A 23,269-nucleotide genomic window follows, 5' to 3' on the forward strand; every position below is an offset into this window, starting at 1 on the left:
GTGTAAAAAGCTTGGGAAAATGTAGAAAAGCAGGGGAAAATGTATCTTCCATAGTTCCATCACCTTTAATATATATTTCTTTTATCTTTTTTCTATGTCTATGGGTTAAAAACACACTAATAAAGATATTTTGTATAATCCTATCTTATAATTTTCTCTTAATATTACAAGAAACATAGTTTATATTATGAAACTATCTGAGAAAATGTTTTAATGCCTTTATATGTTCTGGTGAGTGGCTTGACATTAATTTAGTTGATTATTGTCTAGTAACTGGACATCTTGTTTGAAGCGAAATTCTTTGCTTTCATAAATAATTTGCAGTTTGTGTCTAAAGTTTTTACCATATTTAGGGTATCTTACGATGGATTGTTTACAAGTAAATTACCCGTGAAAGACTATGCTCATTTTAAAGTCCTTCCAGAAAGGGTGGTACCAGTGGTCACTGCTGCTAGTAATTAGTGGGGTGAGGATTTTCACCCAGCCCACCTGACCTCAAAACCCAGGTACTTTGCTACTCAGCGATGCTGTTGTATTCTCCAGTTACGGGCAGCCAGCTCACGTTTTGGATCTCTTTTGTCCATTAGAGTTCATGATTTTTTTTCTTATCCATCTGCATAAGCTTTTTTTTAAACTTAAAAAAATTACGCAACAGATACCTATTCATTATAGAAGGACTTAGACATTATAAAAAAGCAAAAAAAAAGAAAGAAAGAAAAAGAAAGGAAAAAATAGCTACAATCGCATGCCCAAGATAACCATTTCAATAGTTCAACATGTATCTTTCCAGAATTTGTTAATTCCTATGTAAGCATATCAATAAATATGTAATTATTCTATGAAATAGGATCATTCTTATCAGTATGATCTTTTAAAAATTTAACATCCTCATCATATATTTCAATAAATAAACATCTAAATTTTCACAGCAAATGATTGACCTAATTCCCTCTCGTTGGACATTTAGGCTATTTCCTTTTCTTTCTTTTCCTTTCTTATCGTTATGTTTTTGCCATTATATAGAGTGGGGAATATTCAGGTGCATACACATTGCTCAGAGTGCCAGCAAATGCTGATGGAGGGTCTGCTGTGTGCAGACACCGTTGTGGGCACTTGGGGAAACACTGAACAAAAGACAGAAAGATCTCTACGCAGGGCAGCTGACCTTCTAGCGGGAAGATGGAAAAAAAATAAACATCGGAAATAAGTAAGTTATGTATATATAGTACGTTAGAAGGTATTTACTTATTTATTTTTAATTTTTTAAATAGATATTTATTTATTTATTTATTTATTTAGCTGTGCCGGGTCTTAGTGGTGGCACGCGGGATGTTTGTTGCCACATGTGGGATTTTAGTTGCGGCACGTGGGATCTAGTTCCCTGACCAGGGATTGAACCCCGGGCCCCCTGCATCGGGAGAGCGGAGTTTTAGCCACTGGACCACCAGGGAAGTCCCTGAAGGTGCTTATTTAAACACTTCACGGTTTTTGCCAATTTGGCCTCCCTGAAGGTGGAGGTTCTGGTTTGTCGGGTTTGCTCTGTTGTGCCTGGACCCTGGCAGATGCCCACCTGGGACAAGAGCCAGGCTCCTGCTTCCCTGGCTTGACAGCTGTCCTCTTGACTTTGTCCAGATCATGGGCGAGACCTTGAAAGACCCCGTGATCAAGAGATGCTGTGAGGCCCCGAACCGCCTCAGAGACCTGCAGGGCATCAGCGAGGGCCTGGAGAAGTGCCAGAAGAGTCTGAACGACTACTTGGATTCCAAGAGGAACGCCTTCCCCAGGTTCTTCTTCATTTCTGATGACGAGTTGCTCAGCATCCTGGGCAACAGTGACCCCCTCTGCGTCCAGGAGCACATGATCAAGGTCGGCCCCCCGGGGCTCCCAGGGGAGAGGTGGCGTAAGCTCTGTAACTGCAGTTTGTTGTATTCAAGTCTTCTACACAGTTCGGTTCAACCCAGGGGTTTAAGACTGTGAAACGCTGCTGGGGTTTTTATTTGAGGCATAAATCTGATGAAATCCACTATAGTCTGAAGTCACACCAGCACTCAGCTGCTATCTGTTGCTCTTTTTCCACAGTCCTCCAAACAACATTTTTTGGAGAAACTAAAACAATACGGAAATACACAAAGACTAATATAATAAGCAGAGAGACAATACAGGATAGTGGTATAGCACATCCAGCCAGGTTGTCTGAGTTCAAATCCTGGCTCTACATGGATTTGCTGTGTGACCTTTGGCAAGTTACTTAACCTCTCTGGGCATCAGGTTTCTTATCTGTAAATGCAGATAACTCCAATTATAAAAATTTATAATGATAAAGATTAAATGGGTTAATGTTTGTAAAGTACTTAGAACAGTGCCTGCCTTACAGTGTTGGCTAAAGAACCTTATCTACCCCCCAGAATTGACACTCTTGTTACCAGTTAGTCATATTTGCTTTGTCTCTTTTTTGGTAAAATAAATTTGTAGAGATAAAGTTGACATACTCTTTATTCCATCCCCGTTCACAGTTCTTCCTCCACTTTCAAGAGGCAGCTGCCATCATGGCTATGATGTAATTCCTTCCAGCCCGTGTTTTCATACTTTTACATAAACGTATGTGTATCTGTGAGCGATATTGAATGGCAGGAAACACAACAGACAAAACTGTCTCTTGTGATAGAGAATCAGAGCTGGGTGAGGAATAATCTTTGGTCAACTAATCAAAGCTCTATATTTAGTATCAGCCCAGAGCAAGGTTTCTCAGCCTTGGCACTATTGGCATCTTGGGCCAAATAATTTTTTTCTCTCTCTGTGTGTATATGTGTGTGTCGGGGGTGGGAGTGGGGGGCTGTCCTGTGCATTGTAGGATGTTCAGCAGCATCCCTGGCCTCTACCCAATAGATGCCAGGAGCATCCCTCTCCAGCTATGAAGACCAAAAATGTCTCCAGACGGCACCCAGTGTCCCCTGGGGGCAAAATCATCCGTGGTGGAGAACCAGTGTTTTCGAGCAATTCCTTTATTCCAAATAAATAAAGCACTAAGGATCAAGTACTTAATGCAATACTTTTCCTTCGATTAATGCTGATTTCAGCTGGTCCGTATATCCAGATACCTCTCCATATCAGCATATACCCTAGAATCTCAAGAGTGTGTGTTGGAGGGAAGTCTGTCTTCTCTTTCTTTCTTTTTGTTTAATCTACCGCAGACCTTTGCATAGTTCAGGATAAGCGAAAGTACCCACTGAACGTTTGTCATTGAATGAATGGACATGTATTTAGCATGTGGTCTCTGATGCTATTGCTGGCATCCTGGCAGTGCTGATGTGTGATGAGGCACTGCAGGCTGTTCTTTGATTCCAGAACCCAGGGGAGATATTACAGGGTGGCTTCTCCCACTGTATTTCAGATGTACGACAACATAGCACTGCTGAGGTTTAATGACGGGGACAGTGGAGAAAAACTGGTGTCTGCCATGATTTCAGCAGAAGGAGAGGTCATGGAGTTCCGGAAGATCATCCGGGCCGAGGGGCGCGTGGAGGACTGGATGACAGCAATTTTGAATGAAATGCGAAGAACTAACAGGCTAATTACCAAAGAGGCTATCTTTAGATACTGTGAAGACAGAACCAGGTAAGATTGTAAGTTTGATTGTGTGTTACTTTATCATATTTATGGTCATAATGGATCAATTTTCAAGGTTTGGAGTAGATCAACTGACATTTCAAATGAGGTTTTCTTTTCCCGCCGTAGCTAAATTAGCTGATGTATATCCGTCCTGTAAGGATCACCTCATATGGCACGTCTCAAAGTGTGGTCCCCGGACCGGCAGCATCAGGGTCCCTGGGAGCCTGGTAGAAATGCATATTCCTGGGCCCCACCCCAAACCTGCCCCAACAGAAATTCTCGGGGGACCTCCCTGGTGGTCCAGTGGGTAAGACTTCATGCTCCCAATGCAGGGGGCCCGGGTTCAATCCCTGATTGGGGAACTAGATCCCGCATGCATGCTGCAACTAAGAGTTCACATGCTGCAACCAAGAAGTCCACATGCCGCAACCAAGAAGTCCACATGCTGCAGCTAAGATCCCACGTGCTGCAACTAAGACTTGGTGCAGCCAAAATAAACAAACAAACGAACAAATAAATATTAGGAGGAAAAAAAAAGAAATTCTCGGGGTGGGGCCCAGGGATCTGGGTTTTCACAATATCCCAGGGGATTCTGAGCTCAAGTGTGAGAACCTAGTGACCCACCAGAAACCAGGTGTTCATTAAGGTGGATTCTATGTGTAGGTTAATGGGTAAAGTTGTTTCTAAAGTAGTTGATGAGTTTCAATCATTCTTTGATTTTTGTGGCCTAGAAGCTTCCAAACACTGAGCTGAACCATGCCTGATCCTAGTGGCTAAGAGGGCTGAACTCAAAGCCCGTAAAGCATCTTTGGATAACTTTCCAGGAGAGTTGTACATTTGGCAGGGCCTTTATGCAGACATAAAGTCTTTATTATCATCAGAGCACCGTCCTCTTGGTTTTGCATGCTGCCTTTTTGATTTTGCAAACTGAAAATGTCTGTTTAAATAAATTATTAGAACAGAGCATAATATTTGTCTGATTAGGATCCTGCTTTTTCTTAGGTTCTGCACCATATAAAAAAATTGGTTTACCTCTTTATGTAATCAGGTGTCCATATATATATATATACACACATTCAGTGGTGTATTGGTAAACTAGCTCTCTGGGAAAAAAAAAGCTTTGCTGTAGAGCATTTCCCAATTCCCATGGTGTAAATACTCCCACATGTCTGATTTCAAGAAGGCTAAATGGAGGGAATTCCCTGGCAGTCCAGTGGTTAAGACTCCACCCTTTCACTGCCAAGGGCCTGGGTTCGGTCCCTGGTTGGGGAACTGAGATCCAGCAAGCTGTGCGGCGTGGCCAAAATTAAAAAAAAAAAAAAAAAAAGCTGAATGGAATAATGGTAAGAAGTTTAACACCCTGCTTGCAAAATTCCTGAATATTTGTCAGTTACCTCTCATGAGCTGATAGGAGGTGGCCTTAGCCCATCATGGTCTGTATTCATTCATTTTACTAGCGTTTATTGGATTCCTGCTCTGGGCTAATCACTGTGCTTGATGCTGTTTCAAAACTGAACTAGACAGAAACCACTGCCCTTCAGAAGTAGAGATCGCGGAATATCTAAAAATCTCTGCAATGTTCCCAAATCGTATGAATTTTATATCTGCATTTATTCATTTTATTTGCCTCATAACTACTACTTTGCCAGGGTGTTGCTATATGTGACAACGTGTGGTTGGTGGAAGACAGAGTTAAGAGAATGCAACCTGATTAATTGGGAAATGTCCAAGCCACCCCTTTCCTCACCTAAATACCCCTCTGCTAAAGCGAACTTGTCGCTCCTAATGAAGGGGGTGAGTCAGTGAAATGATAATATTGATTTACTTGAGGGGACATGTTTCAACATCACTGAGAGGGCAGGCCCAGGTGTATGTAGCCCCAGAGCACACCCGCCATCCTGGGATTTGCCAAACACCATCACGTTCATCTTAGCTCTGCCCTGAACCACTTTATTTTCTCTGGCTATAGTGTTTCCACCTCTCCTGATTTCCTACTTCCCAGGTTTGTTGCCTTTCGCAAGGTCCATCTTTGTTCGTCATTTCAGTACCGTCCTCTGGACCTCCATCACCTTTGTCACATCTCTCTTGTGTGTCGGGACCATAGCTATACATACTATTTAGGTTTTAGAGGCACCGCACAATTTTAGCGCAAGACGTTAAAGCCAAATACTTTTTATTGTTTTAAATATTCTTTAAAATTTATTTTGCCATTAATTGTCCATCATCAAGATAATGACTCGTCATTTGCAGTCACTTTTACTGGATTGGAACTTATAGCTCTGGGTCCATTATTTTTTTAGGTACGATTTAGAAGAAAAGTTTGCCCTAATGTGTTTCAAGGCACTTACCAGCTTTGGAAATTAGTATGTCAGTAGGGGAAATCCAAGTGGCTGATAAACATATGAAAAGAGGAAAGACTTCACTGGTCATCAAGGATCTGCAGATTAAGGCCGAATGAGATATTGTTTTGTTCACCTCTCAGATTGGCAAAAAATTCAAAAAAATATAATGCCTAGTGCTGGAGAGGGTGTAGTGAGAAGGACAGCACTATGCATGGCTGGTGGGGGGACGGATTGCTACAACGTTTTAAAGTAATTTGACTATTCCTGTTAAAATAAACTATCAAAAAAGTGCTTTGGTACTGGTTGCCCTGCACTTGGGACTCTGGTCCGTAACACTAGAAGCCGCTCTGACTCCTCAGGATGTGCATAAAACAGGGTTTCTCACCATCGGTGCTGTTGACATCTGGGCCCGGATAATTCTTTGCTGTGGGAGACCGTCCTGTTTATTGTAGGTTGTTTAGCAGCATCGCTGGCCTCTAGCACCCACTAGATGCCAGCAATACCCTTTCCCCCAGTTGTGACAACCAAAAATTCCTCGAGACAGTGCCAAACGATGTAGAGAGATGTTTACCGTGGTATTGTTTGTATTGGCAAAAGAACTGGAAGCAACTTGAATAGACATCAGTGCGGAAACGTCTGCTTAAATTGCGATACTTTGATGCTCTGAAATATCGTGCAGCTTTGACGAGGACCGGGTCAGACCTATGTCCGTTGACCTAGACGCATGCCCACTAGAACCAATAGGTGAGAAAAGCAAGGTGCAGTGTAGCTTGTGTTCCCTGATGCCGATTTTGGAGAAACAGCCCTCACAACCCCTTCTCCCCATTTGTGTATCTTGAACTTTGAACAGGTTTGTATGAGAATGGAAAAGCGTGCCGAGTGACACTCAGGAAATTATAACAAGGAACCACGGGGGGGTGTGGTCAGAGATAATTAATTATTTTGTTGGAATTTTTAAAAATTTAAAAATTCTTACAATATGCCCATAATGTTAAATAATTTTTAAACATCTGTAAAGACACGTCTTTAAAGTGATCTGGCATCTTTTACACAGTCGTGCACCTGTAACTTTTTCATGTGCATGTCTCTGTTGGCCTGGTGTTTTACTATCTGGCCAGAAAAGTTTTATTCTCCTTTGCTTACCTGCAGCTCATACTTTGCCGTCCCTATTCCGGACCAAAGAAATAGATATTTTTTTGAATATAATTCTCTCTGCTATACAGTAAATCCTTGTTGCTTATCTATTTTATGTATATTGGTTCGTATCTGTTAATCCCATACTCCTAATTTATTTCCCCCCTTCCCGTTTAGTAACCATAAGTTTGTTTTCTATGTCTGAGTCTGTTTCATAAATAAGTTCATTTGTATTATTTTTTAGATTCCACATATAAGTGATATCATATGATGTTTGTCTTTGTCTGACTGACTTCACTGAGTATGATAATCTCTAGGTCCACCCATGTTGCTGCAAATGGCATTATTTCATTCTTTTTATGACTGAGTAATATTCCATTGTATACATGTACCACATCTTCTTTGTCCATTCCTCTGTCGATGGACATTTGGGTTGCTTCCATGTCTTGGCTATTGTAAATAGTGCAGCAGTGAACATTGGGGTGCATGTATCCTTTCGGATTATGGTTTTCTCCGGGTATATGTCTAGGAGTGCGATTGCTGGATCATATGGTAGTTCTATTTTAAGTTTTTTAAAGGACGCTCCATACTGTTCTCCATAGTAGCTGTACCAATTTACAACAGTGTACAGCAGGATTTCCTTTTGAAAGAATTAGATTCTTGACAGGATCGTTTTCGGTCCCAATCCTGGGAAAATCTCATTGAAGACGTGCTTTTCCCTTAGGGTCGACTGGATGCTCCTGTACCAAGGGATGGTGGTGCTGGCCGCCAGCCAGGTGTGGTGGACCTGGGAGGTGGAAGATGTCTTCCGCAAAGTGCAGCAAGGGGAGAAGCAGGCCATGAAGAACTACGGCCGGAAGATGCACCGGCAGATTGATAAGCTGGTCACTCGGATCGCCATGTCCTTGAGCAGAAACGACAGAAAGAAATACAACACCGTCCTCATCATCGACGTGCACGCCCGAGACATAGTTGACTCTTTCATACGGGGCAGGTAGGGACCTGACCAGGGCACTGGCGTCTCGAAACCTGTCTTCTGTCGTCCTCTGGCCTCTCTCAGCGTCTCTCCTTCCTCCCCCTTGCCCACCTTCTGCTGCATCTCTGTCTCTCTTCACTTATCCCCCGTCACTCACCTTCCAGCGTTCTCGAGGCCCGGGAGTTCGAATGGGAAAGTCAGCTGCGGTTCTACTGGGACCGAGAACCAGATGAGCTGAGCGTCCGCCAGTGCACGGGGACCTTCAGCTACGGCTACGAGTACATGGGTTTGAACGGGAGGCTGGTTGTCACGCCCCTTACGGACCGGATTTACCTGACTCTCACTCAGGTGATTGGCAGCCTGGCTCTCTTGGTGATCGTTCCCCTGGGGTTATGTGTTTTTCTCTAAGGGTGACTGTGGGAATGGTGATGGTGTACTGGGTTGACCAGTGTCCCCTACCCTGCCCCAAATTCAGGTCTGCTCGGAAGCTCGGATGTGACCTTATTTAGAAATAGGGTCTTGGCAGATCGAATTAGTTAAGGATTGGGGCGAGAACATCCTGGATTAGGGCCCTAATACCGGGGACTGATGTCCTTGTAAGAAGAGAAGAGAACACAGAGACACAGAGAAAGTGATGTGAAGACGGAGGCAGAGACGGGAGGGATGCGGCCACAAGCCAGGGACACCTGGGGCCACCAGAAGCTGGAAGAGGTCAGGAAGGATCCTCCCCTGGAGCCTCCGGAAGGAGTGTGGCCCTACCCACACCTTGATTTCAGACTTTTAGCCTCCAGAACTGTGAAAGAATACATTTCGGTTGTTTTAAGCCAGCCAGTTTGTGGTACTTTGTTACGGCAGCCCCAGGAAGTTAATGCTGAGAGTAAGGGATGTTACACTTTGAAAATCTATAAAGGAGTTTCCATTTGGAATATGACCTACGTGCCACCTTTTGGGATTGGGCTGTTTCAAGTTCAGGCGGCCCCTAAAACCACCCTCCGGTTCAATAGTTTGCTAAAAGGAATGACGGAATTCAGTAAAGCCATTATGGTCATGGTTATGGTTTTCGCAGCAAATGGGTACAGATCAAAATCAGCAATGGGAGAAGGCATAGGACAGGGTCCAGGAGATGCCAGCCTTCGGTTTCCTCTCTGATGCAGCTGTCCAGACAGCATCATTTCCTCTGGCAGCTCTGTGTGGCTGCACGTGTGAAGTCCTGCCACCCAGGGAAGCCCACCGAGCCTTGGTGGCCAGCGCCTTAACTGGGGGCTTGTCATGCAGACATGACTGACCCCCTGAATGATTGACCTTAGATCCCAGACCCTGCGGAAGTTGACCTGATGATACCATGTGGCCCAAGGCTCCCACCATAAATCACATTGTTAGACTGTCCGGCGTGGCCCAAGGTCCCCGGATAAACAAGGACACCCTTCTCAGGCAGGGCATTCTGAGGGCTTAGAGGTCAGCTCCTAGGATCTAGAGACAAAGGGCCAAACCTTTCTTTTGACAAAATTAATCCTTCGCTGCACAGATGTCCGTGTTTCCATGAGCCTCAGCTAGGCATTGTCCTCAGGGTGGGTACAGAGTCCAGCATATTGCAGAGTCCCTGGTGCACTGGTTCCTATATAATGGGGGGCGGGGTGGGGGGTGGTCAGTGAGGTCAACGGAGAAAGACAGAAAAGAGATGTTAAAAATGGTGACTGTCAGGGACTTCCCTGGTGGTCCAGTGGTTAAGAGTTCGCCTTCCAATGCAGGGGGTGCAGGTTCGATCCCTGGTCGGGGAGCTGAGATCCCACATTGTCTCGGGGCCAAAAAACCAAAACGTAAAACAGAAGCAATATTGTAACAAATTCAATAAAGACTTAAAAAAAATGGTGACTGTCAGAAAAGGTTAGTGTGAACTGGTCCATTGCCATTTATATATTCCTGCATAGACTGTCACAAACTGGGAATTGACAACTGTTTCTTTCCGTGAATCAGACAACGTATGTTTTGCATTTGGCTTCTAACAGGCGCTGTCCATGTATCTGGGTGGGGCCCCTGCTGGCCCAGCAGGTACTGGCAAAACTGAGACCACCAAGGACCTGGCCAAAGCCTTGGGCTTGCTCTGTGTTGTAACCAACTGCGGCGAAGGCATGGATTACAAAGTAAGGCCCTGGCGTCACTTCTCGTACATTCTTCTTAGGCAGAGAGCTAAAAGGGGGTCAGGGTGGGAAGGCATTTCACCTCATACGCTTCCATGAGATGACATGGTGACAGCTGGAGGAACATAGTAGGACACGTTTCACCATCCCAGTCTAGGAACTTGGCTGTATCTCTTTGTTAGCAGCATGTAGAGCAAGAGTCCCAAACTAAATGCCCACTGGAGTCAGCTAGATAGTGTAAATGAATAAAGCAGCAGACAGACGATAGAGAGTGGTGGGGACTGTGGCCAACTGGAAAGCAAAGCTCCATCTAAAGGGGGAGCCGCTATTGAGCTTAGGTCAATTGTTGCCACTTGGAAAAGTGGACCCAGTGTTGTTAGATTTTCCAACATCTCAAGAGAAGCCAGAAATCTGGGTTTTTACGTTAAAATCCTTAATTTGTGAAATCCTTGAACTTAATTACAAAACAGAAATAGAGTGACAGATGTAGAAAACAAACTTATGGTTACCAGGGGGAAAGGCGGGGAGGGATAAATTGGGAGATTGGGATGGACATATATAAACTACTCTATATAAAATAGATAACTGGTAAGGACCTACTGTATAGCACAGGGAACTCTACTCAACACTCTGTAATGGCCTATATGGGAAAAGAATCTAAAAAAGAGTAGATGTATGTATATGTATAACTGATTCACTGTGCTGTACAGCAGAAACTAACACAACATTGTAAATCAACTCTACTCCAATAAAATTTTTTTTAAAAATCCTTAATTTGTGAAATCCTCTGAGTGGGAGCTGGCCCATGAGAGGCCTTGGAAGTCTTGCCAGGAAGATCCACTACTGGGGTGGCTCTTCTTTGCCAATCTGATGATTGTCATTTCCTTTTTTTATTTTTTATTTTTAAAATTTTTATTGGAGTAGAGTTGCTTTACAATGTTGTGTTAGTTTCTGCTGTACAGCACAGTGAATCAGCTATACATATACATATATCCCCTCTTTTTTGGATTTCTTTCCCATTTAGGTCACTACAGAGCACTGAGCAGAGTTCCCTGTGCTATACAGTAGGTTCTGATCGTCGTTCACTTTTAATTAGAAAATGGTATCCATACATGGATTGCTTGCAGTTTTCAAGATGAAAATTGCCCTTGTCCTGACACTTCTTTCATCCTAGGCTGTCGGGAAGATTTTCTCGGGCCTTGCTCAGTGTGGGGCTTGGGGCTGTTTTGACGAGTTTAATCGCATCGATGCCTCCGTGCTCTCAGTCATCTCGTCCCAGATCCAGACGATCCGAAACGCTCTGATCCATCAGTTAACCAGGTTCCAGGTGAGGATAAGTGTGAAGCCAACCCGGATCATGTCCCCAGGCTGGGAACGTGCTGAAATATCAGGTGGTGGACAGTCGTCTATCCAGACTAGGTTCCCCGTAGATGAAGATTTGCCCAACTTCTGCTTTCAAATGGAGATAACTGGGTTTCCCCAAATTATCAACATCTTTGGTAATTAAGGACTATAATAGTCTAAGAACTTCAAAATAATTCCAGACATGTGATTAATAGTTATAGACGGGTAGGACAGGATTCTCAAATAAGTGATGTGTAAGACCCCCTTTCAAGGTCAAAAAATATTCTTCCCAAATTTGAGAAAAAATGACTTAAAAAAAAAAATCAACGTTCCATTCAATCAAAATATCTTCAGTAGAAATTATCACAGTGAACAAGAAAATTTGCCTTCATACCTGGTAAAATTACGGCATTGTAATGAGGAAGATTATTAAGGTTGTTATCAAAGTGAAAAGGCAAACTTAAAAATTTTTTTGAGAGTTTACTGATCTCTCCCTGTCCAACAATACATTTGTAGGCTCAAGTTTGGGATGTCTGTATTAAGTTACATCAGATTAAACTGGTTGAGAATTTGGAGAAACAGGATCTTATGTAATTTAGGTAGCCCAGAGTGAGTTCTCTGACAACAGGGACCAGAGTGGCTGGGCCGTTTCCCTGCACTGTGATCCCAGCTTGGTCTCCTGCTCCTCCGGCCATTGTCCTTGCCCCTGCGTGCCCTGAACACTTGTCACTTTATGCCACTTGCTCCACAGACATTCCATGCCCTGGGACACCATATGCATCCCTATCTGCTGGGAATTGTCGTTTTTTTCTCCTTCACCTGAAAACTCCTGTACATCCTCCAAGGCCCCACAGAGCCTCATTGGGAGATTCAGGACCCAAATTCAGCATGGGTTGGTGAGGATTCCATTGTGGGCACCTCTGCGGCCCTGCACCCCACCCGCTTTCTCCCTGGACCTCAGGGCTCATGGTCAAGAGATTATGTACACTGGGTACTGTTAAACATTTGAGGATTCCAGATGGATTTCTATTAATTAGTTCTTCTGAGACATTTTAGGGCTGAGCTTACTACTCCCATGGGAGGCACATTGAGCCTGCAATGCGTTTGGGTTTCTAGAAGCTGTTTTGTTTTGTTTTGAGTTTTTGGCCGTGCTGCGTGGCATGCAGGATGCGGGATCTTAGTTCTCTGACAGGGGACAGAACCCACGCCCCCTGCAGTGGAAGTGTGGAGTCTTTAACCGCTGGACCGCCAGGGAAGTCCCTAGAAGCCTGTGTTTTTAAGAGCAGGCCTGTGTCTTGTCTCCAGAGGTTGATCCGGGACTCACATGAGATACTGAGGCGTGGGTGAGGGTAGTCTCAGTGCAGACTTGAGAGACAAGACAGCAGCCTCCATCTCTGGGGAGCATCAGCTCTCAGGCTGGGCTGCCCTCCTGTCACTGAGGCAGCCTGTGCCTCATAAAAATAAAACATCTGTCGTCTGTCTCTCTGGTGGACCACGAAAAGAAATAAGATAGTAAAATCTTAGTAGAGAGGAAAGTTAAGACAGTTGAAATTCAACTGTAGGCTAACGAGACTCAAAATATAGAGACTTCTGCATTTTGTTGGTCCATGGGGCCCCTGGAGGACAAAGGCTGGTTTCCTGAAGGATGCTGAGGTGGGATTCTGTCGGAAGGGTCCAGGTGACACCCAGCCAGCCAGACCAGCATGAAGGTGGGAATGGGGAGAGAAGTGACAGCTAACATAGATGAAAATCCGCTTTGTGCGAAGCAGTGGGCTGGGTGCTCTTGAATATGTTGTCTCGTTTAATTGCCACAACCTTGCAGAGAAGGAAACAGAGACTCAGAGAGGGTAAGTGACCTGTTGGAGGTCACACAGTGCCTCGAATCAACCCCCGGCTGCACACTTTCCCAACATCAGCTACTTCTCAAGTGGACAGACCCTTGATTCACATCAGAGTTTGGGGGTCGGCTGAGGCTGGCACCCCAGAACATTGAGGCCGTAAGCACGAGGACTCTGCATTTATCACCGGGAAAGGGCAAGAGACAGATGGTGGTGTCTGTCTTGTACCCATGAAAGGAAGAGCCGTGCGGCTCCCCAGGCCTCCTTGCCCCGTGGTAGGCTGGCCAGCAGCAGAATCCTTCCTTCCTTTCCTCTCGTCCCCTAGTTTGAAGGGCAGGAGATCTCCCTGGACTCGAGAATGGGCATCTTCATCACCATGAACCCCGGCTACGCGGGCCGCACGGAACTGCCCGAGTCAGTGAAGGCCCTGTTCCGGCCTGTGGTGGTGATTGTGCCTGACCTGCAGCAGATCTGCGAGATCATGTTGTTCTCCGAGGGCTTCCTCTGGGCCAAGGTGAGGTCCCTTAGCGCCAGGCGTCCCTGCACCCGCCTGGGTCTGCTCGCAGATGGGGGCCCTGGGGCGTCTTCATTCCGTGTGGCTTTTCAGATTGTTTTGCTTTGTCTCTCTCCCTTTTCTCTCTCTCTCCCTCTCTCTCTCTCTTTTTTAAACCTGGGAGTGCATCATTTTTTTTAATTAAATTAAATTAATTTATTTGGCCACATTGCGCGGCATGTGGGATCTTAGTTCCCCGACCAGGGATTGAACCTGTGCCCCCTGCAGTGGAAGTGCAGAGTCTTAACCACTGGACCACCGGGGAAGTCCTCCCTTTCTCTCTTTTTAAAATTATAACTTTTATTTTGGAATCATTTGACTCACAAGGGATGGCAGCAGTAGTCCAGAGAGTTCCAGGTCCCACTCACCCAGCTTCCCGCAGTGATAACATCAAAACCAGGAAACTGGGACTTCCCTGGTGGTCCAGTGGTTAAAACTCCGTGCTCCCAATGCAGGGGGCCTGGGTTTGACCCCTGGTCAGGCAACTGGATCCCACATGCAGCAACTAAAAAATAAGATCCCGCATGCCGCAACTAAGACCCGGTGCAGCCAAATAAATAAATATTTTTTTAAAAATCCAGGAAACTGATGCGGGCGCAATGCTGTTAACTCAAGTGCGGACTTTATTTGGATTCCACAAGGTTTCACCTTCTCTCTCTCTCTGGTGTGTGTGTATAGCTCTACGACATATAATCACATGTGTAGAATACAGTAAGTCCCCTACATACGAACGAGTTCCGTTCCGAGAGCACGTTCATAAGTCCAACAGAGTTAGCCTAGGTACCCAGTCGGCTATATAGTACTGTACTGTAATAGGTTTATAATACTTTTCACACAAATAATACATAAAAAACAAGCAAACACAAAAAATAAAGAAAACATTTTTAATCTTACAGTACAGTACCTTGAAAAGCACAGCAGTACAGTTCAGCAGCTGGCATACAGGGGCTGGCATCGAGTGAACAGGCAAGAAATAAAGATACTGTACTACTGTACTCTATACAGTACTGTAAAGTACACAAAAAAGCACAACCACTTGTAGAGGATGCACGCACGTGACAATGTACGCCAGACACGTGAACTGACGTGATCGGACATGCAAACGCACATTCGCATCTTTGAAAGTTCACAACTTGAAGGTTTGTATGTAGGAGAGTTACTGTAACTGGAGCCACAGTCCGGACATGGAACTGTCCCATCGCCACAGATAAATTCCCTCGTGTCAGCCCTTAACGGTCACAGCCTGCCCCCAACTCTAACTCACAACTGCCAATCATTCTCTATCACTACAATTGCATCACTTCTAGAATGTTCTATACTCGGAATCATACAACATGTAACCCTTTCAGGTGGGCTTTTTTCACTAAGCCTCGTGCCCTTGAGAATATGTGGCTTTAAAATATATATATAGAGAGATAACTCCTTTATCATCTCTTAAAATATGTATAAAAAGATTATGCACATACATTTCCCCGGAAGGTTCTGGAAAAAGTGCAAAATAACGAATATTTTTAAGATAAAAGATTGTTAGGTTGCTTCTCTGCAGTTTTTTGGTAAAGGCTCTTATTGCCAATCCTATTGTCTATGGATTTTGAGCCAGAGTGGAGAGATCCCTGGTTCTTAGTTTCAATGAGCAAAATCCCCATGCCATCCATAGGGACCAGCAAGTTTTGAATCCTTGATGTAGACCAGGTGGATGACTTGTCCTCAAAAACAGTTACAAGATAACTTTAATAACATGTTTAGGTCAAAGGAAGCAAATTTCTGGAGTGTAATCTCTATGATTTAAAAAGTTGTATGAATTCTGTTCTTGAAGGTGGTTAAGATTTTCCTTGGCTTTCAAGGGCTGTCATCCAACTCTGTCTGGTAAGGCTGGTGTTCTTTTAAATTAGGTCGTAATTTGTCACTGTTAAAAACGGAGGACCCATCCTGGTATTTGTTGGAGGCAAGATTTGCTGGTTTGTAGAGCAGCTTCATCTGAACATCTTTATGTCAGTTTTCTTTGTGTCATGATGTTCTGGTGATTTCAGGGCATTTTCTTCATTTATATTTCATTGTCTTTTATCACAAAAGACTCTGGCCAAAAAGATGACCGTTCTGTATAAGCTGGCCCGGGAGCAGCTCTCCAAGCAACATCATTATGATTTTGGACTCAGAGCCCTTAAATCAGTGTTGGTGATGGCTGGTGAGCTGAAGAGAGGTTCTTCTGAACTTAGGGAGGTAGGGGCCACGTGCTCTAAGTTCTCTGGTTTTTTAATTTGGTTCCTGTGTATTGAATAAATGCTGGGATGGAGGTGACGGGGAGCACAGGTATCAAGAGAAAGTTTTATTCTTAGCTGTCAGTTCATTTACTTGTCTGGCCTTCATTTGGTCTCTTCTTCATTACATTGTTCTCTTCTAATTTGGCTTATTACCATAAGGTCCAGTTCAATGTCTTCATGGTGCCAATATTTGTGATACTTCAATGGTAATAATCAATCTACAATTGCAGGATGATGGGCTGGAGGGGTGGGGATGAACAAAATTCTCTAGAAAGCACGAACATGAGTTATTTCCTCTTTGCAATAAAAGCCAGAGGGGCGATCATGTTTCTTTCACACCGGATTTACTCCAAAACAGAGTCTGATCAATGCCACTCTGTGGGCAATAGACTCGTGTGTTTCTCCAGAAACTCTACTTGGAATGCTTTATGTTTTATATTTCATATAAAATTTCATTGTCTACTTCATAAGAGGATTTCTAGTCTAGCCCTGGGGGCTTTCAGAAACGTCTTTAAAGACGTCTGTGTTTCGTTCCATCCAGGATGTGGTGCTTATGAGGGCCCTTCGAGACATGAATCTGCCCAAGTTCGTGTTTGAAGACGTCCCTCTCTTCCTTGGTTTGATTTCCGATCTGTTTCCTGGACTCGACTGCCCGCGGGTTCGCTACCCCGATTTCAATGATGCTGTAGAACAGGTGCTCCGGGAAAATGGCTACGTTGTCTTACCTGTCCAGGTAAAATGGTGCTGAGGATGAGAGTTCACTGACTTTTTCTGGGTCCTTTCCATTTTTTTTTTTTTTTTCATTTAAAAATAATTGTGGTAAAATACACATAACATTTACCATCTTAACCATTCCCCACCCCCATTTTCTTTTTTTATTGTGGTAAAGTACACATAAGATTTACCATTTTATCCATTTTTAGTACAGTTTAGTCATGTTAAATATATTCATGTTGTTGTGAAAGAGTTTTGCATCGTGCAAAACTGAAACTCTGTCCCCATTAAATAATAACTCCCCATCCTCCTCCTTCAGCCCCTGGTAACCTCTATTCTACTTTCTGTCTCTGGGCATTTGACTCCTCTGGGGACCTCATATGAGTGGAATCATACAGTGTTTGTCCTTTTGTGTCTGGCTGATTTCACTCAGCATAGTGTCCTCAAGGTTCATCCATGTTGTAGCATGTGTCAGAATTCCCTTCCTTTTTGAGGCTGAGTAATACTCCACTGTATGGATATATCACCTTCCAAAAATGTTTTTGGCATAATGTGATCAGATAAATTAAGTATTTTGTTTTGGAGCCCAACCATCTAAGCTTCTCTCCCCAGCCCACCTTTTTTTTCCCCCAGAGTCACACTTGAAAAATTTTAAATTAGATATTACAAGTAAAATTTTGATCATCTGAAGCCTGTGAGATTGTATATGTTGTCTGTAAGCCATACATTATTGCCAAAGCGTTCTGCTCAGGGCGTAAATGCCCAAAGCTGCAGGTTTGGGGGGCTGCCTCTGGACGGGCCACCTTGGGGCATCAGGCTACCCAGAGGCCTCAGGCCGGGGCAGCGGGTACTGACCACAGATGAGAGATCTCTATGCACCTTTCCTGGCCCTGGTGGTTTCCTCTAGAGGTGATTGTTTAAAAAGATGTGTTTTTCGTGGGAATGTAGAATGGTGTAGCCACTTTGGAAAACAGTCTGGTGGTTCCTCAGGAAGTGAAACGTAGAGTTACTATATGACGAACAGCAATTTTATTCCTAGGTATAAACCCAAGAGAAATGAGAACGTATTTATCTACATGAAAACTTGTCCACGAACGTTCATAGCAGCATTATTCATAAGTGCCAACAAGTGGAAATAATGCAAATATCATCAATGGATGAAGAGATAGACAAAATGTGGTCCATCCATACAATGGAATATTATTTGGCCATAAAAAGGAAGGAAGTACTGACACAGGCTACACTGATGGGTGAACCTTAAAAACATGATGCTGAGTGAAAGAAGCCAGACACCCAAAACTACATACTGCATGATTGCATTTATATCATTCCATTTTTTTGTCAAGAACGGGCAAATCCATAGAGACAGACAGTAGATTAGTGGGTGCCGGGGGCTGTGGGCAACGGGCTTGGGAGACATGACGAATGAGCACAGAGGGTTTTTTTGGGGCGGGGGTGATGAAAATGTTCTAAAATTGAACGTGGTAATGGTTTCACAACCTTTCAAACATACTGAAAACCACTGAATTGTTGAAACACTTTAAATGCGTGAGTTGTACGGTGTGCAAATTCTAGCTCAATAAAGCTGTCTTTAACAAAAAGCTATGTTTTAACCCAGCTGCCAATGCTTGTCCCACAGGTGGATAAGGTGATTCAGATGTTCGAGACCATGATGACCCGCCACACGACGATGGTGGTGGGGCCCACGGGAGGGGGCAAGTCCGTGGTCATTAATGCCCTGTGTCAGGCCCAGACCAGGTGAGTATGGCATCCTCGGGGAGGGCTTGGTTTCACGGTGAGGTCGGTGGCAGTATTACCTAGTCCCACTTTGCTCTCTGATTTCCTGGGAGGTTACGTTTGTCCCAGACACCCCCCTTTAAACCCAGAGCATCTTAACTTGTTTTATTGCTGATTTAGTTGATATATTTTAGAAGACAAAACAGTTAGCCTTTTGTGCATCAGACTGTGAATAGGTTTATTTGTGAAATGAGTATTTCAAAAACTATCTTATAAGGATGTTTTGAAAGTTAACTTAGGTCGTATTTTCTTGGCGTTCAGATTGCTCCTTTAAAGTCAGTCAGGACCCCCCGCCGTTATGCGACACTGTTATGGTGTCAGAGTGGCCAAAAAGAGTGTCCCCTCCCCAAATACCTTATCATCACCAGCCCTGCAAGAGCTATACTGCTCGAAGGAAAAAGTGATTTCACACTCCTAATATAGAATATCACAAAGACCTGTGGTGAATCGATGCCCTTATACTGAATATGGGTTTTCTGACTTCTCACGTTTCTCCTAAGCAATAGCTGCATTCCAGAAAGATTTCAATGCATGCTGATGTTCCAGCAAAAATCTAAATCAAGCCTTATAATCTTTGTGACTTTACCAGTTCTAGATAGGCTATAAAATCCAATCGAGTAAGTGACTGTCATTCCTTCTTCCTTCTTCTTATGTTTCTCATGAGGAAATCAGTGGACGATGGCTTACTGATTTTGAGAGGGTTATTCCATAGCCATCCTGTATTTCATTCTTTAATTAATTCATTGTTAGATAATTTATAGAACTGTCACGTACAGATGTGAGTATAGGTATGCCACTATTATTTTTATTTATTTATTTTGTTAATTATAAACTATGTTTTGTGTGAACTTTAGTTTTCTATAGATGAATTAATCCCACGGCACTGCGGGAATTTACAGGCATTATAGTGGGAAATACCCTGTCCACGTGATTTGTAAAGCCAGCAACGCAGAGCGGATGTCGTTCTGTAAATATGAGGGATTGAACATCAGGAGTTCAAAGGTTTTACGTTATCCTGGTGACTATAATCTCCTGTACACTAGTTGTGAAATATTTACATAAACGTGCCATATGCATGAATATGTAAATACACAAATATGAAATATACATGAAGGTTAGCATCTGTTGCCCTCAGAAGTCAAAGCCGTATTATCAGTTCAGACCTCACTTGTGTTGGGGCCACGTTCCTGGTGAAAAGGTGGTTCCCTTGCGTTTAGTATAAGTCGTTAACAGAGAGTGGGAAGCCCAGTGCAGAGTTTGGATGGTTTGCATTTTAAATTTTGGATTGGATTGAAAACACAGGGGATCTAATCCCCAACATGGGTGACCTAGATTGTTCTCCTAATGCGTTTAGTCTGCCCGAGCCACGGCTGAAACCTCTCCTTCGATTTAGGCTTGGGCTGGTGACAAAGCTGTATGTCCTGAACCCCAAGGCTATGAGTGTCATAGAGCTCTACGGCATCCTGGACCCCACCACCCGAGACTGGACAGATGGGGTGCTGTCCAACATCTTCAGGGAGATCAACAAGCCGACGGATAAGAAAGAGCGAAAGTGAGTATCTCTGTAGGGAGGGGAGAGCCTGGGTGGGTTCATAGTGAATTAGCCAAAGCTTACAAAGAAACAAATGATGTATAGTATTGTAGTTTCATGCTTGGAAGCAAACAGACTCAGGAGGCTCTGCTCACGAAGGGCCAGGTACCACCTCAGTGCTGTTTATGTGTTGTCTAAATCATGCTCCTTGACTACGATGGATCCCAGCTTACCATGGAGGAAGCTGAGATCCAGGGAAGGGGAGGAAAGAGCTTGCCCCAAGGCCAGGGATTTGAACTTGGGACATCAGAGTCCAAGCCCTCAAACAGAGGCACCACACCAGGCTGACAATACGGCAAGGTAAGTCAAGGAAAGGCAACAAAGCATCGTGGAAAGTGCTGGAACACCCTTCAGAGCTGCACTTTCTCACCTTCAGGCGTGGTTGAGGCTGCCTGCCCTGCTCCAGTCACTGCCCACCGCAGTGAGTGTCTAGTGAGGCCGGGAGGGGAAATGCTCTATTGGAACATCTGGTAAAAAGCCTTCTCCAGTGTTAGTTGTTCCCGTGACATCTGTCAAGTAAACCCAGGGATGAGCCTGATTGTATATTCTAGTCCAACCCCATTAATTAAAAAACCCTTAAATAACGAGTCTAACGTCTCAACTGATGAGTTTTGGAGCAGCCTCTTTTTAGCAATCCTCCCCTGATTCTGGATCAATCCGGGATTTCACACTGTGCTCGGTTGTCCCATCTCCTTGACGTCTTCTAATTTCAAGCAGTTCCTTAGGTTTTCTTTATCTTTCATGGCCTTGATGTTCTGAAAGGTTCTAGGCCAGCTGCTGCACAGAATGCCCTCAGTTTGGGTTTGTCTGTTGCTTCCTCGTAATTGGATGCAGGCTACATGTCCTTGCAGGAATCTCTCAGAAGTGACATGGTGCCCTTCTCAGCGTCTCATCGGAAGCACGTGATACTGGTTTGCCCCCGTATTGGTGATTTTAACTTTGATCATCAGGTTAGGGTGGTATCTGCCATTTTTCCTTCTGCAATTGATATGCAAGGTGTGGGGAGATACCCTAAGACTATGTAAATACCCTATTCCTCATCAAACCTTCACCCGACGGTTTTAGCATCTACTGATTGTAGCCTGAATCTAGTCTTCCTACGATGCTGTAGTATGGAGACTTTCTTTTGGGACAGTTGGTGAAATTTGAACATGGATTGTATATTAGCTAATAGTATTCTATCGATGCTAAATTTCCTGATTTTGATAATTGTACTGTGGTTTTATAAGAGAAGGTGCTTTTTCTTAGGAAACACACGCTTAAGCATTTAGGAATACAGGGCGTCATGTCCGCAACTTATTTTCAAATGATTCAGGAAAACAGAGAGAGAGCAAAAGAGCATCCATGGGGCAAAGGTAACAACTGGAGAATCTGGTTGAAGGGCATATGGCAGTTCTTTGCACTAGTCTATTCTTGCAACTCTGTAAGTTTGAAATTATTTAAGATAAAAAAGTTAAAAAAGAATACTGGAAGAAAATAAACCAAAAGGTTAATGCTGGAAAAATCCAACTACTCATATCAGTGAATTAAATGGAAGCAATATCGGGCTTCCCTGGTGGCGCAGTGGTTGAGAATCTGCCTGCTAATGCAGGGGACACGGGTTCGAGCCCTGGTCTGGGAAGATCCCGCATGCCGCGGAGCAACTGGGCCGGTGAGCCACAACTACTGAGCCTGCGCGTCTGGAGCCTGTTCTCCGCAACAAGAGAGGCCGCGATAGTGTAAGGCCCGCACACCGTGATGAAGAGTGGCCCCCGCCTGCTGCAACTAGAGAAAGCCCTCGCACAGAAACGAAGACCCAACACAGACAAAAATAAATAAATTAAATAAAATCAAAATTAAAAAAAAAAAAAGATAACATCATGTAATGGCAATTCTATTAAAAAAAAAAAAAATGGAAGCAATATCAAATCAGCATTCCAACACAGTAGAATCCCCTGTCCAACACAGTCTCCTTTGGAGATGGGCTTTGCTGTGACGTAACCCATTACAGCCACAGAACTGAAGGGTCACGTAGCTTGAACACCGGAGGCCCTGAAGCCAAAGTAGATCTCCTGCCAGGATGGATGGTGTGTAAACCAGGGCTTTGCAAATGCAGATGCTCCTAGGGGCCCAGCAGGTAGCATCAGGGAGTGAAATGGGCCAAGTTATATGGTGTATTAGCTTCTGCAGGGCCTCTGTAACAAATTACCATTAACTGGGTGGCTAAAAAAAAAAAAACCCAGAAATTTATTCTTCATCATTTCTGGAGGCCAGAAGTCTGAAATAAAGATGGGGCAGCACTGCCTCTGAAGACTCTAGAGGAAGGTCCTCCCTTGCCTTTGACAGCTTTAGTGACCCCAGGCATTGCTTGGCTTATGGCCACATCCCTCCAATCTCTGCCTCCGTCTTCATGTGGCTTCCCCCGATGTAAGGATACTTGCTGTTAGATAATCCAGGATGATCTCATCTCAAGATCCTTACCTTAATTATTTCTGCAAAGACCTTTTTTCCAAATAAGGTCAGACTCACAGGTTCTGGGTAGACCTATCTTATGGGGGCCACCATTCAATCCAGTACACATGGATATATGAAATCCTTTTAACTTGACCATAAGAGGACTAGGTGTCCAAACCAGTGGTAAATAGCAGCTGATGCTCAGATTTAAGAAAAGAATGAGGTGGACTGGGGCACTTTGTCTTCATGGGCAGCTACTACCAGCAGCAGCGCATTGTTCCCATGCGGGAATGCAGGTCTGTACTGTCAGACCTTCCTGTTTGCCAGGGAAGCAGGGAATCCTGATTGTTGGGTCAGGTTTCCTGATTCTTAAATGTTGGTGACTAACTCAAATAGTTTATATATATATATATATATATATATATATATATATATATATATATATATATATATAAAATTAATTAGTTGATTAATCTTTATTATTATTATTTTATTGGGTCAAACCTCTGGACCAAGTAGGGTGCTCTATCTCAGATCCT

The 23,269-nt window shown here is 43.9% G+C and overlaps 1 protein-coding gene across 1 annotated transcript in view; it reads left to right on the forward strand.

The window, feature by feature from the left end:
- Positions 1-23,269, forward strand: part of DNAH10 (dynein axonemal heavy chain 10) — a 157,018-nt gene that overhangs the window by 66,868 nt on the left and 66,881 nt on the right. Inside the window, exons 29-39 of the mRNA XM_061170347.1 lie at positions 1,633-1,866; positions 3,392-3,615; positions 7,810-8,079; positions 8,226-8,409; positions 10,068-10,202; positions 11,374-11,526; positions 13,707-13,895; positions 16,008-16,154; positions 16,737-16,928; positions 18,549-18,667; positions 20,100-20,258. Of these exons, the coding sequence (XP_061026330.1) occupies positions 1,633-1,866; positions 3,392-3,615; positions 7,810-8,079; positions 8,226-8,409; positions 10,068-10,202; positions 11,374-11,526; positions 13,707-13,895; positions 16,008-16,154; positions 16,737-16,928; positions 18,549-18,667; positions 20,100-20,258 (2,006 nt within the window). The remainder of the gene's footprint in view (positions 1-1,632; positions 1,867-3,391; positions 3,616-7,809; positions 8,080-8,225; positions 8,410-10,067; positions 10,203-11,373; positions 11,527-13,706; positions 13,896-16,007; positions 16,155-16,736; positions 16,929-18,548; positions 18,668-20,099; positions 20,259-23,269) is intronic.

The sequence above is a fragment of the Eubalaena glacialis genome, chromosome 15, assembly GCF_028564815.1.
Source record: "Eubalaena glacialis isolate mEubGla1 chromosome 15, mEubGla1.1.hap2.+ XY, whole genome shotgun sequence".
Lineage (NCBI taxonomy): Eukaryota > Metazoa > Chordata > Mammalia > Artiodactyla > Balaenidae > Eubalaena > Eubalaena glacialis.